This window comes from Limulus polyphemus, unplaced genomic scaffold, assembly GCF_000517525.1.
Source record: "Limulus polyphemus unplaced genomic scaffold, Limulus_polyphemus-2.1.2 Scaffold4017, whole genome shotgun sequence".
Lineage (NCBI taxonomy): Eukaryota > Metazoa > Arthropoda > Merostomata > Xiphosura > Limulidae > Limulus > Limulus polyphemus.
The window spans coordinates 53,818-68,200 of record NW_013669627.1 but is presented as its reverse complement, the minus strand read 5'-3'; the positions used below and the strand labels follow the sequence as shown (position 1 = coordinate 68,200).

Sequence of the window (14,383 nt, the reverse complement as noted above, 5' to 3'; positions counted from 1 at the left end):
ACGAACAATACTAAGGAGGGGCAGTGTTGCGTCGGCGGAGGTCACGTGACTAGTATCACGCCACGTCGTTCTCGAACATTTACGTCGTTTCCTTAAATCTCGGGATCCTTCTAAATGTAGTGGAGTCTTGTATATATATAAGACTGGCCAAGAGCGACGGGAACAAGGCGGAATGTAATGAATAATTGAATGTATGCTGACAGAGTATTGTTGAACCGAGCACGTGAGACGTTCGTTGTGAATTATAGCGTTTGTTATAGCGCGACTGTTCAAATTAAGTGTATCGCAAAGTTAAAAAAGGACTTGTGTCGCTAAAGTTTCGTCGGAACGAATTTACGGAAAATTAACTAACGAACTGAGACGTAACAGTATTTAATTTCTGAAATATGAGATCTGAAATACAGGGGTCAAGGATCAAAAAATATATGTGAGGATGATGAGGTAAAAAAAAAAACTATGTGGTATATTGCAGTGGTTCTCAAAAGTTTCGGGTTCGCGTACCACTTTTTGTTTAATTTTTTAAAATTACAAACTCAGGCCTAATTAAAAAAGGGATAAAAACTGGTAATAAAAATTAATATTTTTAACATTTACCTATTAATGCGAAGGATGCCAATGTTTTTTCTGACACGATTGAAGAAAAGGTGGTACAATTTTTGTCAATTTTAAGGGAAGAAAATACTGCAAGTAGAGGGTGAGATTATAAGTATAACTATAAATGAGGAGAGTTGTATGTTTATGCACGTGGATAGCCTAGGTAGGGCGTATTATAAATCATGTGATTTGTTTATATTACTAGTATATTTTATATACAACTTTATATTACGATATTAATTACACGTATCACAGTTTTAAAATCCCTGGTACAGTTCATAATCATCATAATGGTAATGTCATATGATGCATTAAATGAATTTTACTAACACATTATGATTACTGTCTTTTGAAAGCATTTAGTATTCAAGTCAAATAATGTTTGATTATATTTTTACCTTTCACTTTTAAGTGAACTTTGTATGTTTTTTTTTAAATCTTACTTTTATTTGTAGAGTAGTGGATTACTGACCAATTTCAAACATGTTTTTTTTACCAGTAGACAGGGCATGCAATACAATAAGTTGAGCATGAATAATAAAGTGGTATTGGATTATTTTCACGATTTTATTTTGTATTTAGAGTACAGTGTTATTTTAAAAGTTTGAGCAAAATAAAGTAAAATGAAATTTTTAATATTTATTTCAATTGTAAAAAAATTATTATATAAGTAATTCATATTTTCAAATTTTGAGTTTTAAATTCTTGTTGGTAATTTCCTTAAGTTAAGTAAAGATAAAAATGGTAGCTTTTGTATGTTTTATCAACCTCATCCTAACTAATAAAATATTAGTAATAATTTATTTAAGTTTATTCAATAGTTAATTAATCTAGTTTGGCATAAATATCATGCTCAGTGTCCATATAAGCTAAGAAATAGAAGATATGTTATCAGTCTAAATGTGACATTATGATTAATATAAACTGATAAATCTAAAAGACCAAAGTACAAAAACCTTAAATCCCAAGGTTTTAAGTGAGAGCATCTGTTAGCTTTCTTTTTTTCAACTTAAGAGAAAATAAATTAGACGTAGATGTTAACCTTTCTATCTCAAGGATCATCTTAGTAGCCATCTTCTGAACCCTTTCCAATAATGAAAGAATAAGTCAGTAACTTTTATTTGATATGTGGTGATGAAAAGAGCAAAATTAGTGTTCATAGAAATAATTATTTTGCAAGGATTAGTATTCAGGTAAAAAGTTTGTTTGCAAATATGTTTTGTGTTACATTGAAACAGAAAAAAAAATGTTTTTTTTGTCTCTATGAAAACTAGAGCTGGATGATTAGTAGAATTGTATAACTGATCAATCGTAACATAACATAATGTTTCAGGACAACAAGAGACCTATTGGTCCATCTTGGCTGTCACATCCTGTAAAATAAACTATTGTAATTCTTTTTTAAAAATCTTAAAGCCAGCCCTTAAACTCAGTTCAATTTACTGATTCTACAACATCTGTAGCCAATCCATTCAAAAGACCAACCACCCTGTTAGAAAAATGAAACTGCCTTACCTAAAGAGGACTCCTACCTTGCTATATGTTATATCTGTGTCCCCTGCTATTCTCACTGTTAAATATGAAAAAAGATGATGCATGAACACCATCAATTCCCTTTACAATCTTATATAACTCAATCAGATCCCCCTCCCTCCCAACTCTTTTTTTTTTTTCAAGAGAAAACAATTTGAGAGATTTCAGCCTCTCCTTGTATGACAACCCCTTCATCCCAGGCACCATTCTAGTAACCCATCTCTGAACCTTTTCCAACAATTCAATGTCTTTCCTAAGGTAAGGAGACCAAGGCTGAACATAGTATTCCAAATGTACCTAACCAGTGATCTGTACAATGAAATTATAACATCTTTAGATTTGTATTCAATATTTCTGTAAATACAACCTAAAATCCTAATTTCCTACCTCTAGCAACAGCACACTGCTTGTATGGCTTTAGAGACTGATCGACTATTACACCAAGATCCCTTTCCTTCATAACACTGTTAAGGTTATTCCCATCCAAATTATACTTATAATTCAAATTATGATAACCTACATGCATTATTTTTCATTTATTATAATTAAAACCCATTTGCCATTTATTTGTCCAACTCACTAAATGTTCTAAATCCTTTTGTACATCAGCAGCACCCTCTTCATAGCTAGTAACACCCAAGACCTTAATGTCATCTGCAAATGTAAGTAATTTACTAACTATTCCTTCATCTGTGTCATTGATGTAAATCAAAAAGAGCAAAGGTCTTGACATTGAGCTCTGTGACATTAATCCAGTTTGACTGAACTCCATTTTTAACAACCCTCTGCTATCTTCCACCCAGCCACTCTTTTATCCAATTTGCTAACTTATCCCCCACACATACAGAGATCATCTTTTTTACAAGCCTTTTATGTGGCACCTTGTCAAATGTTTTCTATAAACCCAGATATACCAAATCTACATTCTTACCCTTATCTACATAAGCAGTAACCTTTTTAAAGAAGAATGTCAAAAGATTTGTAAGGCAAGATTTTCTCTTAGTGAAACCATGTTGACTATTCAATAAAATTCTAAACTTTGTAAAATGACTTTGCAAAGCATCTTTTAACAGACTTTCCAAAACTTTTCCCACAACTGATCTAAGATTAATGGGTCGATAATTACCAGGACAATTTTTATCACCCTTTTCTTTCTATAAGGAATATGCTTGTCTTGAATATTTAAAAATTTTCCATATCTGATGAGTGTTTCCAAGTAACTGGGCTGCCCAATTCAAAACAGATATTTCTTGTTGCATCTCTTCAAAATTTGCATTTTTGAAATTTGTAGCCAAAATATCATTTTTCCTTATCTCCATATACAGCAAAACATTGAACCTAATAGAGAAAGGATCACTTGCACCCAGATGTTCCCCAATTTCCATCCTCTCAACCATATCTATATTAGAAGTTAATAATAAATCTAAAATAGCATTGTTTCTAGTAGGTTCCTTGACCAAGTGGTGAAGAAAACCATCTTGAACAGTTTCCAAAAACCTTTTTCCATCATGGTTTGACTCTAGCATTTCCCAATCTCTATGCCTGAAATTAAAATCACCCATAATTATGACCTCATTAACAACTGAAATCTTGATCTCACTGTAAAGTTTCTCACCAATTTCATCAGTGTCATCCAATGTTCTGTAACAAATTTCCAATAAAAGTTATTTCCCTTTTTATATCCACTAATAGAAACCCAAATTGATTCAATTTCCTTCCTGTTATTTTTGATATCCTCCAACTTCAACAGGATGTAACTCACATTTTACATATAAAGCCACTCCTCCCCCTCTCTTTAGTACTCTGTCCCTATTAAATAATCTATAACCCTGTATTTCGAAGAAATTTCTGTCATCAAAATCTTCTATGTTTAACCATGTTTTAGTTATTCCCATTATATCGAAATCCCCTATTCCTACCAGTGTCCTGAAGTTATTTCTTATACAATTACAATTAACCCTGCCCTTATAACCATTTCTGTACTTATTTCCTATGCTAAACTTGCATATTTGGAATAATTAAGAACAGTAATCATTGGAAACACTGATTTTTGATAATTTGATTATTTGTGGTACAATAATCAGTTTGATTGTAATTTAAAATAATCAGTTATTATACATGACACTAATCAATGTAATCTGTTATATCAATTACTTGGGTTAAGCACCCACCTCTAATGAAAATAAATGTGGCGTTCTCCTTTAACTTGTTTGTAACATAATGTATCATTTGGGGGCAAACAAGGGCCCTGACTACTTAAGTACTCATTAAGTTCTCTCTTGAACCCTCCCATTCCTGTTGCATCTATCATGTTTTAAGGCAATTTATTCCAGAAGCTGACCACCCTGCTCAAAGAATAGAATTGTCTAAGCTGCAGATGATCAATCCAGCTAAATCTTAAATTGATGCTTCAAAGTCCTACAACTCTTACCATTAAACACAAAAAAAGAGATGATAGATCAGTTGTGTCTATTCCTTTATAATTTTGAATACTTCAGTCAGTTCCCCTCTTATCCATCATTTATAAATATGAAATAATTTTTAAGGACCTTGTCATAGGTTTGTGTGCTTCAGTCTTAATGCCCAGTGTCAGTATAGATGATTGAGCTAAATGACATTTTCATTGAAAGAAACACTTCATGAATTTTACACTGTAGTATTAGCAATGCTAAATGTTAATAACATTACTTTACTACCATAGTATCATTAGTGCTACTTCTAAATATAGTATTTCTAGTGAAAATACTGTACTTTAAGGTGATACTTTGACTCTTTTAGTTAATATGAAACTGTCACAGCTTAACAATAACACTCTCCCTTAAAGTTTGGGAAGTAATATGTGGTTTTAGGCTTTAGTGAAAATGTGACATAAAAGTAAATTGGAGCTTGCATTAGCATATTTCACAGTTGCATTTATTTTGAAAGAATGTAAGATATGAACATGCAGCTTTGAATTTTGTTTAAATTTGAGATGCTACATCATCTTAATATCCAAATTATCTATTTGCATTTTCTTGGAGTTGCATATTCTGAAAAAACTATAATAGTGATATAGAAAATTTAAGTATCAAGTAATCCATAAATATACATTATTTTGGAGTTAACTTTTTTTGAAGTAATAATTTAGTGAATTTTTTACTTGGTGTTATTTTCAGATAATTCGTGTTTTTTTACTGATGGAAGAGGATCTGTTTCAAACTTAGAAATAATTTCTGTTAGCTGGTTAAACTTAAGAAAGTGTAAATTACAATGGAGATCCTCACGATATGGAAGTAAGTTATTTAATCTGTTTGATATACAATTTATAATTCAGAATGAAACCTATAAAACTGTGTAGATTATAGTGAACTATTGTTAAACATGCAAAAAATGTTTGTTTGGATGAAAGAAAATTTTTTAAGTAATTTAGTTCATGTTGAAATGTTCTTTTTCATTTTTCTAATTTGATAATTATAATGTATTAATTATATTTTACATGAATACTTAATACACTTAATATGTTAAATTATAATATTAGATGCTCAATATTTACAGTTTTGTCAGAAAGTGTTTATATTTAAGAATAAAAACCAACAAATTCTTTTATAACACCTTTACTTTTTTGTGCAGAACAGGCATGAAGTTTATTGTGGTCCTTGTAGTGGTTTTATTTTTATACATGGAGTGGGGAATTTATAAGCTCTACCCTTGGCTATACTGGCCTGCATTTCATCCTCAATCTAGCAATGGTTTAAGAATTTTGATAATTGGTGATCCACAATTACTGGGATACCACTATACAGAAAACACAGTATTTGAAAAGCTTTCACGTTGGGACTGTGATCGGTAAGTTAAATTAATTCATAATAAATCAAAAGTTTTTCTTTAAAATATCAATTACTCCTAAATAAGTTGCAAAATTATCTTTGTTAATATTCCAGAATAAAACTGTATTCATGTTTAAAAGAGTACCCTATTACTTGGATACAATCAAAGTTGTACATATGAATTCCTAGTTTCTAAGTTGGACATTACTAAGTTATGTTTCCAGCAATATTTTGTGCTTTGTTTTGCTGAGGTTTTATATTAGTGTTTTTCTAAAAATATGAAGTTATATTGATGCTATTAAGAAGTAATAACCATTGTGGTACATTCTTTTAATTAGAAAAAATTTAACTATAAATGTTTTTATAGTCATAAGTTATTTGCACAAGCACTAAATTACACCTTTAAGTTAGATTCCAATAGATCTAATTACATTTGTGACAATGTTATTATTTACTGTTTAGCCATTCAGATTATTTCAAACTGGAAAGTTATCTTGCATGCAAAGTAATGTGTGCTAATTATTCTGTAGCATGAATACTTTCCAAGGATTGTACTTTTCATTATTGATTTATTCCAAATTAGAACACTCATTTTAATATAGGTAATAATTAGCTACTTTTGTGTATATTGCAAAATACATATAACAATTCAGTGTATTTTAATTGGGAAAAATTTTAATAGTTAATTAAAAAACAAAATCCAGTCTACACAAGACACTTGTGTATCATGTGTATTTCCATATATGTTAAACTTGACATTACAAAAAAGGCTTGGTTTTACCTAAAAACAAAAATCAGCTTTCAGTTCTTATTACCACAATTTGTTCAATGTTTTGAAGTTACCACTGAACAATAGTGATCAAGTTACTTATTATGAAAGATGTCTATAGTTGATTCACTTAGTTTTCAGCCTTACATATTGTCCACCCTGTACAGATCAAGCTTGAAACAGATAAAATTATGTGATCATTCATATTAATGTGCAGTACTACATGTCATGTTGATATTTTATTTTTGTACAACATATTGTTTGTGGTATAAATGTATGCTGATTGATTTTTTTAATCATTAACAAGTTTGGTTGGCAAATCATGGCCAAGTGATGTTATTATTTTGTAATGTTTGAATGATGTAAAAAAAATTAAAACTAGCCTTCTGGAATATTTCAAACATTAACATGAAGAAGATTATGGAAAAATAAATTTCTGGTAACAAATGGTAAATACAAGATGCTTGGCAGTAGAGTTAGGAGTTCAGAAGTAATAATTTGATAACTGGAAAATTTAGTTACTCATAAATTGTGAGTTACACAAGGGAATTTGAACTCTGACAGTGGTTACATTCTGTTTGAAATCCTGATTGTATTGAAGTTACTATTTTTGATATCTGGGCTGAAGTTGAACTTAAATTTTTGTTTGATTTAAGAACTGTTTTAAAAGGAAATGTGCACATTTTTGAAGTTATGCCAAATGTTAAAAACCTTTGTTATTTATTTGTTGTGTTTAAGGATTATTGTGAAATTAAAAATATAATATATAATACTTAATATATAGTATTTATGTAACATACAGGCAACGAGGAATGATTTTGCCCTTCATGGCTGCCCTTGCACACCTACCTTGAGAAAGTAAAAAAATTAAAACCACTATTTCAGGAAATCTTCGATTCCCTTTCTTATACTCTTGTAATATGCTGGCTTCCATCATCACTGATGGCAACTCATTCCATAACGTAATCATCCAGTTATAAAAAAAAATCATTGTCTCAACTGGAGCCTATCTTTTCCAGGTCTCAAACTTGTGTCCTCCCATCCTATTATCTTTAGAATATAACAAAAATAAATTAGCATACCTTTATCCTACCAATTTCCTGGTAATCTTGTAAACTTTGATAATATTACTCAATACTCTTTTTTTTCTAAGAGGAAGTAAGTTAACCTATTCTTGTAAGGTAAACCTTCTCATCCTTGGAATCTTCCTAGTAGCCTTTCTTTGAACCCTTTGCTGTTAATTCAGTATCCTTTTTTAATTAAGCAGACCGAAACTGTATATATAAAGTATTCCAAGTGGAGCCTAACTAGTGATTTGTATAGAAATAATTTAGGTTTTATTAATTATTATTTGTCCTACCTACCAATTGATTCAAGTAATTCTGTAATACCTAAACATCTGTACTGAATGTTTTTTAATCTTTTGTATAATATAATATTTTTTAAAATGTTCATACATGCAGGTGTATGTCGTTGCAACACAGAGTGGATAGTCGTAAAAATCACTAAGTTCCTTTTGCTCTAGCTACCTATTACCTTGAGTCATTCACTTGTGGTGTCATGTGCTTTATTATAGATAAAGAGTTCTGTAAGGTTGAACTAACTATGGAGAAGTGGGCAGTGATCTTTTCCACTGGCAGGTCATGTGATTCTATAAGGAAATAACCTTCCTTTTTTTGTGTGTGTGAATGACTAACAGTCACATGAGTAGCACACTTGCCCTGAGAAGAATAACATAATTTGTTTTTGTATATAATGCTGTGTTTTCCCAGTCTGTAACAATTTTAACAGATTCAAACACTTATCTAAACAATCCTTAAGATTAAGTTGTTGCAGATCTCCATTAAATGCACCATCTCTTACCCTTGAGTTTTTGTTTTTTGTGAATAGATATTGTTTTATTTTGCTCCACATTGTATCCAGTCTCTTTCATTCTTCATACTTGGTCAAAGTCAGAGAATTTAAGATTTATCAATAATACATCTTTTTTGAACCTCCTGTTATTATGTGAAACCTTCCCATTCACTCCAAAGGGAAATCAGTGCACCTGAGGATATCAGACAGCTAGAAATGCCTAAAAGTTTAATGTCATAGTGAACTTTCATACTAATTATGTCCCCTAAATATCATTAATGTAAATAAGAAAATGCAAAGGCCCAAGTATTGACCCATGAGGCACTCCACTAGTAACAAGGGTCTGGTTTAACTGGACTCCATAAATAACAATCTTTTACTCTCTCCCATGTAACCACAATAGAATTAACTGGTCTTTCCTCAACCTCTACTAATGTGATTTTTCTTAGTTAGGCTTTTGTGTGTCATCTTATCAAAAGCTTCTTGAAAATCTAAGTATGCTATGTCTACACCCTTTACATTATCCAAATAACAAGTACGTGCGTAACATCCTCAATAAAAAAATATTAATAATAAGACTAGATTTCCTTCTTGTGATTTAATATTGGTTTTTATCTGTGATATCATATTTCATTAAATTATGCTATTAAACATTTTACAATTTTCCCCAATATAGGAGTAAGAATAACTGGCCTATAATTACAGAGCTACTTCTATCATCACCTTTAAAAATAGGAGTAATATTAACAACTCTTCAATCCTCAGGCACTTGCTTACTGTTTACTTAACAAAAATGAAAGATAAAGGTTCGTATGTATGATCGTTGATCTTCATTAAAACCCTGAGGGAAAACATTTTCTGACTTTGGTGCTTGTTCTATTTTTAATACCTCAGGCTTTCTCCTTACCAGCAAAGGATTAATATCAACATTATTTAGGTCAATTTCAATATTTCCATAGAATGTTCAGGGTCAAGAATATTGCTAATATTTTCTTTTGTAAAATGGAAGACAACATTTGAAGGTTCACCCATCTTATAATCTTCAACAGAAACCTTGCCATCAGCATCCTTTAAGGGCCTAATCCCTAATTTAACATTTTGCTTACCTTTAACATAATTCTTTGCTATTAGTTTTAACTTTATGAGCCAGTTGTTTCTTGTATTTCAAAATATCATTTTAAATAGATCCCTAGATTTCTTATAGCCCTGTAAATCATTCAACTTATCTGTCGATTTAAGTGTATTAGACTTGTGACATTTATTACTGAGTTTCTCCTTTATGTCTGTATTCCCCATTATTTTTTTGCTCTTTTAAAGGAACATGCTTATGTTGAATTAAAAGCAAGTTATGTTTATAAATCTACCAAATCTGTCCCACATAACTTTTATACTAATTATTCCAATTCACTAAAGATAAATCTTGTGTCATGGCCTCAAATTTTCTTTCAGAAAATTAGGAACTAAAACTTCATTTTTTTTCTTTCAAATGTTGCAAAACACCAAATCTAATTATGCAGTGGTCACTCTTTCTCGGGTAGTAATTTACTGTATTGATAAACTGGCTGCTTCAAAGTTTTCTATAACTCTTACTGCTAGAGAAAAATGGAGAAGACTTCTACACAGGGTTGATTGGATTAATACCACACTTTTTATTTAAGCCCTTGGCTCGGCATGGCCAGGTGGTTAGGGCGCTTGACTCGCAATCTCCGGGTCGCGGGTTTGAATCCCTGTTACACCAAACATGCTCGCCCTTTCAACCGTGGGGGCGTTATAATGTGACTATTCGTTGGTAAAAGAGTAGCCCAAGAGTTGGCATTGGGTGGTGATGACTAGTTGCCTTCCCTCTAGTCTTACACTGCTAAATTAGGGACGGCTAGCACAGATAGCCCTCATGTAGCTTTGCGCGAATTCAAAACAAACAAACAATTTAAGCCCTAGTGAAGTATCCCACCATCTTAGATTACCTTCATTAAAGGTCATCCTCATATCATATGTTAGAGAAGATAAACTACCATTTATACTAACCTGGGCAAACCTCTGCATTACCTCTCCTCTAGAGTATAGAGGTTTTGTATCATCTCCATTTATGCCACTATGTTAGAGTGAAAACAGCTCACTGGCTATTTAACATGTATTTTATAAGTACAAAGCACAATTTGATACTAATTTATAGAATTAAGAACAATGGTACTAAACTGCATAGCTGTTGAGTGTCAAAATTATAAGAGGGAAAAAAACAACAAGCCTATCATTCCAAAGATTTCCTGTCAATGCTGGTAGATGAGAGAAATAAATAGTAGCAGTAAAACAAGTATATATTAGGAAAGATTGGTGGCCAGCTTTCAATGGTCGTATATGCAACAAACGTTTTGTTGGAGGTAAGTGATGCTTGTGATACAATATTTTACCTCATCTCACAGAATAGCTTTCTTCGATTTGTAGTACCCATTATATTGTGCAATTTTTGCTTGCCACTAGCCTTGATATTCCCACATGGTTTCTTGCATTATAGCATATAAATGAGCATGCAACAACCTTCCACCTCCTAGTGTAGCTGATTCCCTCTATGCAGAAGAAATAATCTTCACTTCTCAATTTGGCACAAAACTGTTCAGATGTCTAACTCACTTCTTTGATTAATTTCCTTTGTACTTCATTGCTATTGCTTTTGTGTCTTCACCTTCAATTTTCAACTTTAACAATTAGTTGTTGCCTTTTTTGATTGCAGTTGTTTAAGCCACTATTCACCGAGTTTAATAACTTCATTTGTTTCTGTGGTATGCTAGTCCCACTCATGTATGGTACCATGACTTAGTTTCAAATCAAAGGGTTCCAAGTATGTGTGGTTGCGACTAGTTTAATGTTACCGACTATTAAATGTTGCCTTTCTTAAAATCTGCACTGTATGACTTCTTCTTCTTCCGTAGCTATACGGGGTCGCTATTTTCGGTTTTGGCAGGGTTTTTATGGCCGGATGCCCTTCCTGACGGCAACCATCCCCTAATTTAGCAGTGTAAGACTAGAGGGAAGGCTGCTAATCATCACCACCCACCGTCAACTCTTGGGCTACTCTTTTACCAACGAATAGTGGGATTGACCGTCACACTATAATGCCCCCACGGCTAAAAGGGCGAGCATGTTTGGTGGGATGGGGGCGCGAACCTGCAACCCGCAGATTGCGAGTCGAGCGTCTTACCCACCTGGCCATGCCAGGCTATCTGCACTGTATGACTTAACAGGTCTATAATGCTCACTGTGGAGATGGGGTGTTCCACAAGACCACTTGTAAGCTCATCCTTGTGGTGTATTATTTCATAAATATGTTTGTACTAGACCATACACTCATGGACTAAAATTAGTAAAGCAGAAGGGGATTGCTGCTTATCCCTGCTGCTCCTTCGATGAATAAATCAGTAACAATATGATTTTAAAAATAGGGTTTCATGGTCATCCATTGCACTTTCTTTGTGTTGCATTCCTCCAGACTCTCAATTGCTTATCACTTACCAGCTCCTAGCCACTGCATTTCCTCTTTCATCAGGTGGATGTTGGTTCCTGGGGTTTATAGGTGTAGGTTGTGGTGGAATTGCACACATAATGGCTTGGGTTTTCGAAATGGATGTTCCTCTTCCTTTCTTGTTTGAGGTGAATGGTTGAGGGCCTTCCTCCTACCATGGGTCGGTTGATACAATCCTGGCACTGTTGGTTTTGGTCCAACATGCCTTGCCACTCTATACACAAGGCACTTCTATGTTATTCAGAGATGTGTCTATTTTCCACCAGTATTGTGACACATTCCTTACTCTTGGGCAATGAGTATACCTGGTTTAGATGTGGTATGGTCTCCTATGAGTGTGTTTCCTCTACCTAGAGATGGCACACTCCATGGGTGCTCTTCAGATGCCTTCTGAAGGGGGAATCATCTAGGTAACTTTACACCGGTCCCTCCACGTAGACTGTGTGGGATTCTAGGTAAGATATTGTATCGGAAGTTAAAATTTTCATACACTGAATATATACTTCTGATAGATACTTACCTCCACTTCTCGCCCTTCCTCCCCACTTCTGATGTGTTTTTTGTGCCAAATCTCAAAGTGAAAATTGGGTTCTTCTGCATAAAGGAAGTCAGCTGCACTAGGAGGGTGTGTCACACTTCTATTGGTGGAGGGTTGTCCCATGCTCATTTGCATGCTGGCACAACTAAACTATGTGGAAAACACATGTAAGTAGGTGGGAGTATCAAGGCTAGTGGTGAGCGAAAATTGTACAAATTGAAGAAAGCTATTTTGTGAGAGGAGATAAGTATCTATTAGAAATATATTTTCAGTGTAGGAAAATATTAACATTTGACTGTTGATTATGCTATACATCATGTTATAGAAATAAATCTAGTAGACCTGCATCATGGTTAAATTTTTTGAATGTTTAACATTGTTAGGCCTATTTCTTTTAATAGATTATTCCAAGTGGTTATTGACAGTTAAAACATTTATACTTATCTCTATAATAAAACATGTTTAAGATTGTAGTTAAGTTTTAGTCATGGGTATGCCTTTATCTAACTCCCATGTCCATAGTATAGTTTAAAAAGGAGGAAGAGCCTTGCAAAGTTACAATAGAAGACAGCAGTTAACAGTTAAAATGGAAAAGACTGGCCATCAACAGATGTAATACAGCAGCAGTAGCTTTGCTTGGCCTTCCTGCTCCTTCTGATGATACTCAGGGAACAATTGACCCATCACTACCAATGTGTGATAGTGTATTCAAAAAACCCTGCTATTGCAAGTGCCAATGTGCATACTTGGATAAATATAGCTGATCTTGAAGCATACTTTCTGATAAAATTTCGTTAAGAAGTGAAAATTGGTTGTTGAAAAATAGATTTAGAGGAGTTTCAATTGATGAAATCATTGTATTAGACAATAGTGAGATTAAATGTATCATTGGTTTACTGTCTGGACATACACTTGAAATTTTATAGGAACTAATTTTACAATATTTACCAGACAAGACTATTCTCTCAAAGATCAAGCAGTTTCTATTAACATTAATGAGATTAAGTTTTAATGTTTCTATGCAGTACCTAGCCTATTTATTTGAGAGCATGTTTCAACAATCTCCAGAGTATTCAGCAATGTTATTAATATCATGTTTATTACATTTGTTACACTTATTGTTTAACCACAAAGAATAGAGAGAAACTCTTACAATTTTGTTTCAAAGAATTATTTTAAGTGACTTGAAAACTCATAGTGAAACATATTTCATCACTATCATAATTGTCAACAAACTCCAAAAGTACAGGCACAAAATTATTGTTTTCTGCCATGTTGTTACACATATATCACAAGACAAACACACACTAATCACTTCTTGCATTTGTTTTCACTCTGATGTGGTGGCATAAACATGACAGTCATGTGACTGAAAAATCTGTATTACTTGGGTTAAGGCAATGATTAAATCAAGTTTACGTCTGCCCACAATTTGTTTAAAATGAATGCTATCTAAATGCAATAACATCTGCATAAGCTGCTTGAAATTACTGGAATTCACCTGAAGAAAGATATATTTTTATTGTACTAATAGAAGTGTTAACTACTGACTGTTTTAAACTGCTGCATATCCCTCTTGATCTCGGGGCCTTTCAAAGTACACATTCTAAAAATGAACATTACAGGTGTGTAACTAACTCAGCTCTAGTCCATTTGCTTACATATATGTCACTGTAAAAGTTACACTTGATGTCAAAACAAAACTGTTTTGACATAAATGCTCTAACAACTAATAAAACTAAAAATGAAAAGAATATATATATATATATATA

At 32.7% G+C, this 14,383-nt stretch overlaps 1 protein-coding gene across 4 annotated transcripts in view; it reads left to right on the top strand.

The window, feature by feature from the left end:
* Positions 1-676: 676 nt before the first annotated feature.
* The window catches only part of LOC106470460, a 59,880-nt gene continuing 46,173 nt past the window's right edge, over positions 677-14,383 (top strand). The window contains exons 1-3 of one of the 4 annotated variants that reach the window (XM_013931020.2): positions 677-757; positions 5,283-5,399; positions 5,737-5,952. In XM_013931020.2, the coding sequence (XP_013786474.1) occupies positions 5,377-5,399; positions 5,737-5,952 (239 nt within the window). In that variant the 5' untranslated portion in view covers positions 677-757; positions 5,283-5,376. Of the gene's footprint in view, positions 758-849; positions 888-2,618; positions 2,790-5,282; positions 5,400-5,736; positions 5,953-14,383 lie in introns of those variants that run through there. The other 3 variants (XM_022399066.1, XM_022399064.1, XM_022399065.1) reach the window with 3 other exon arrangements.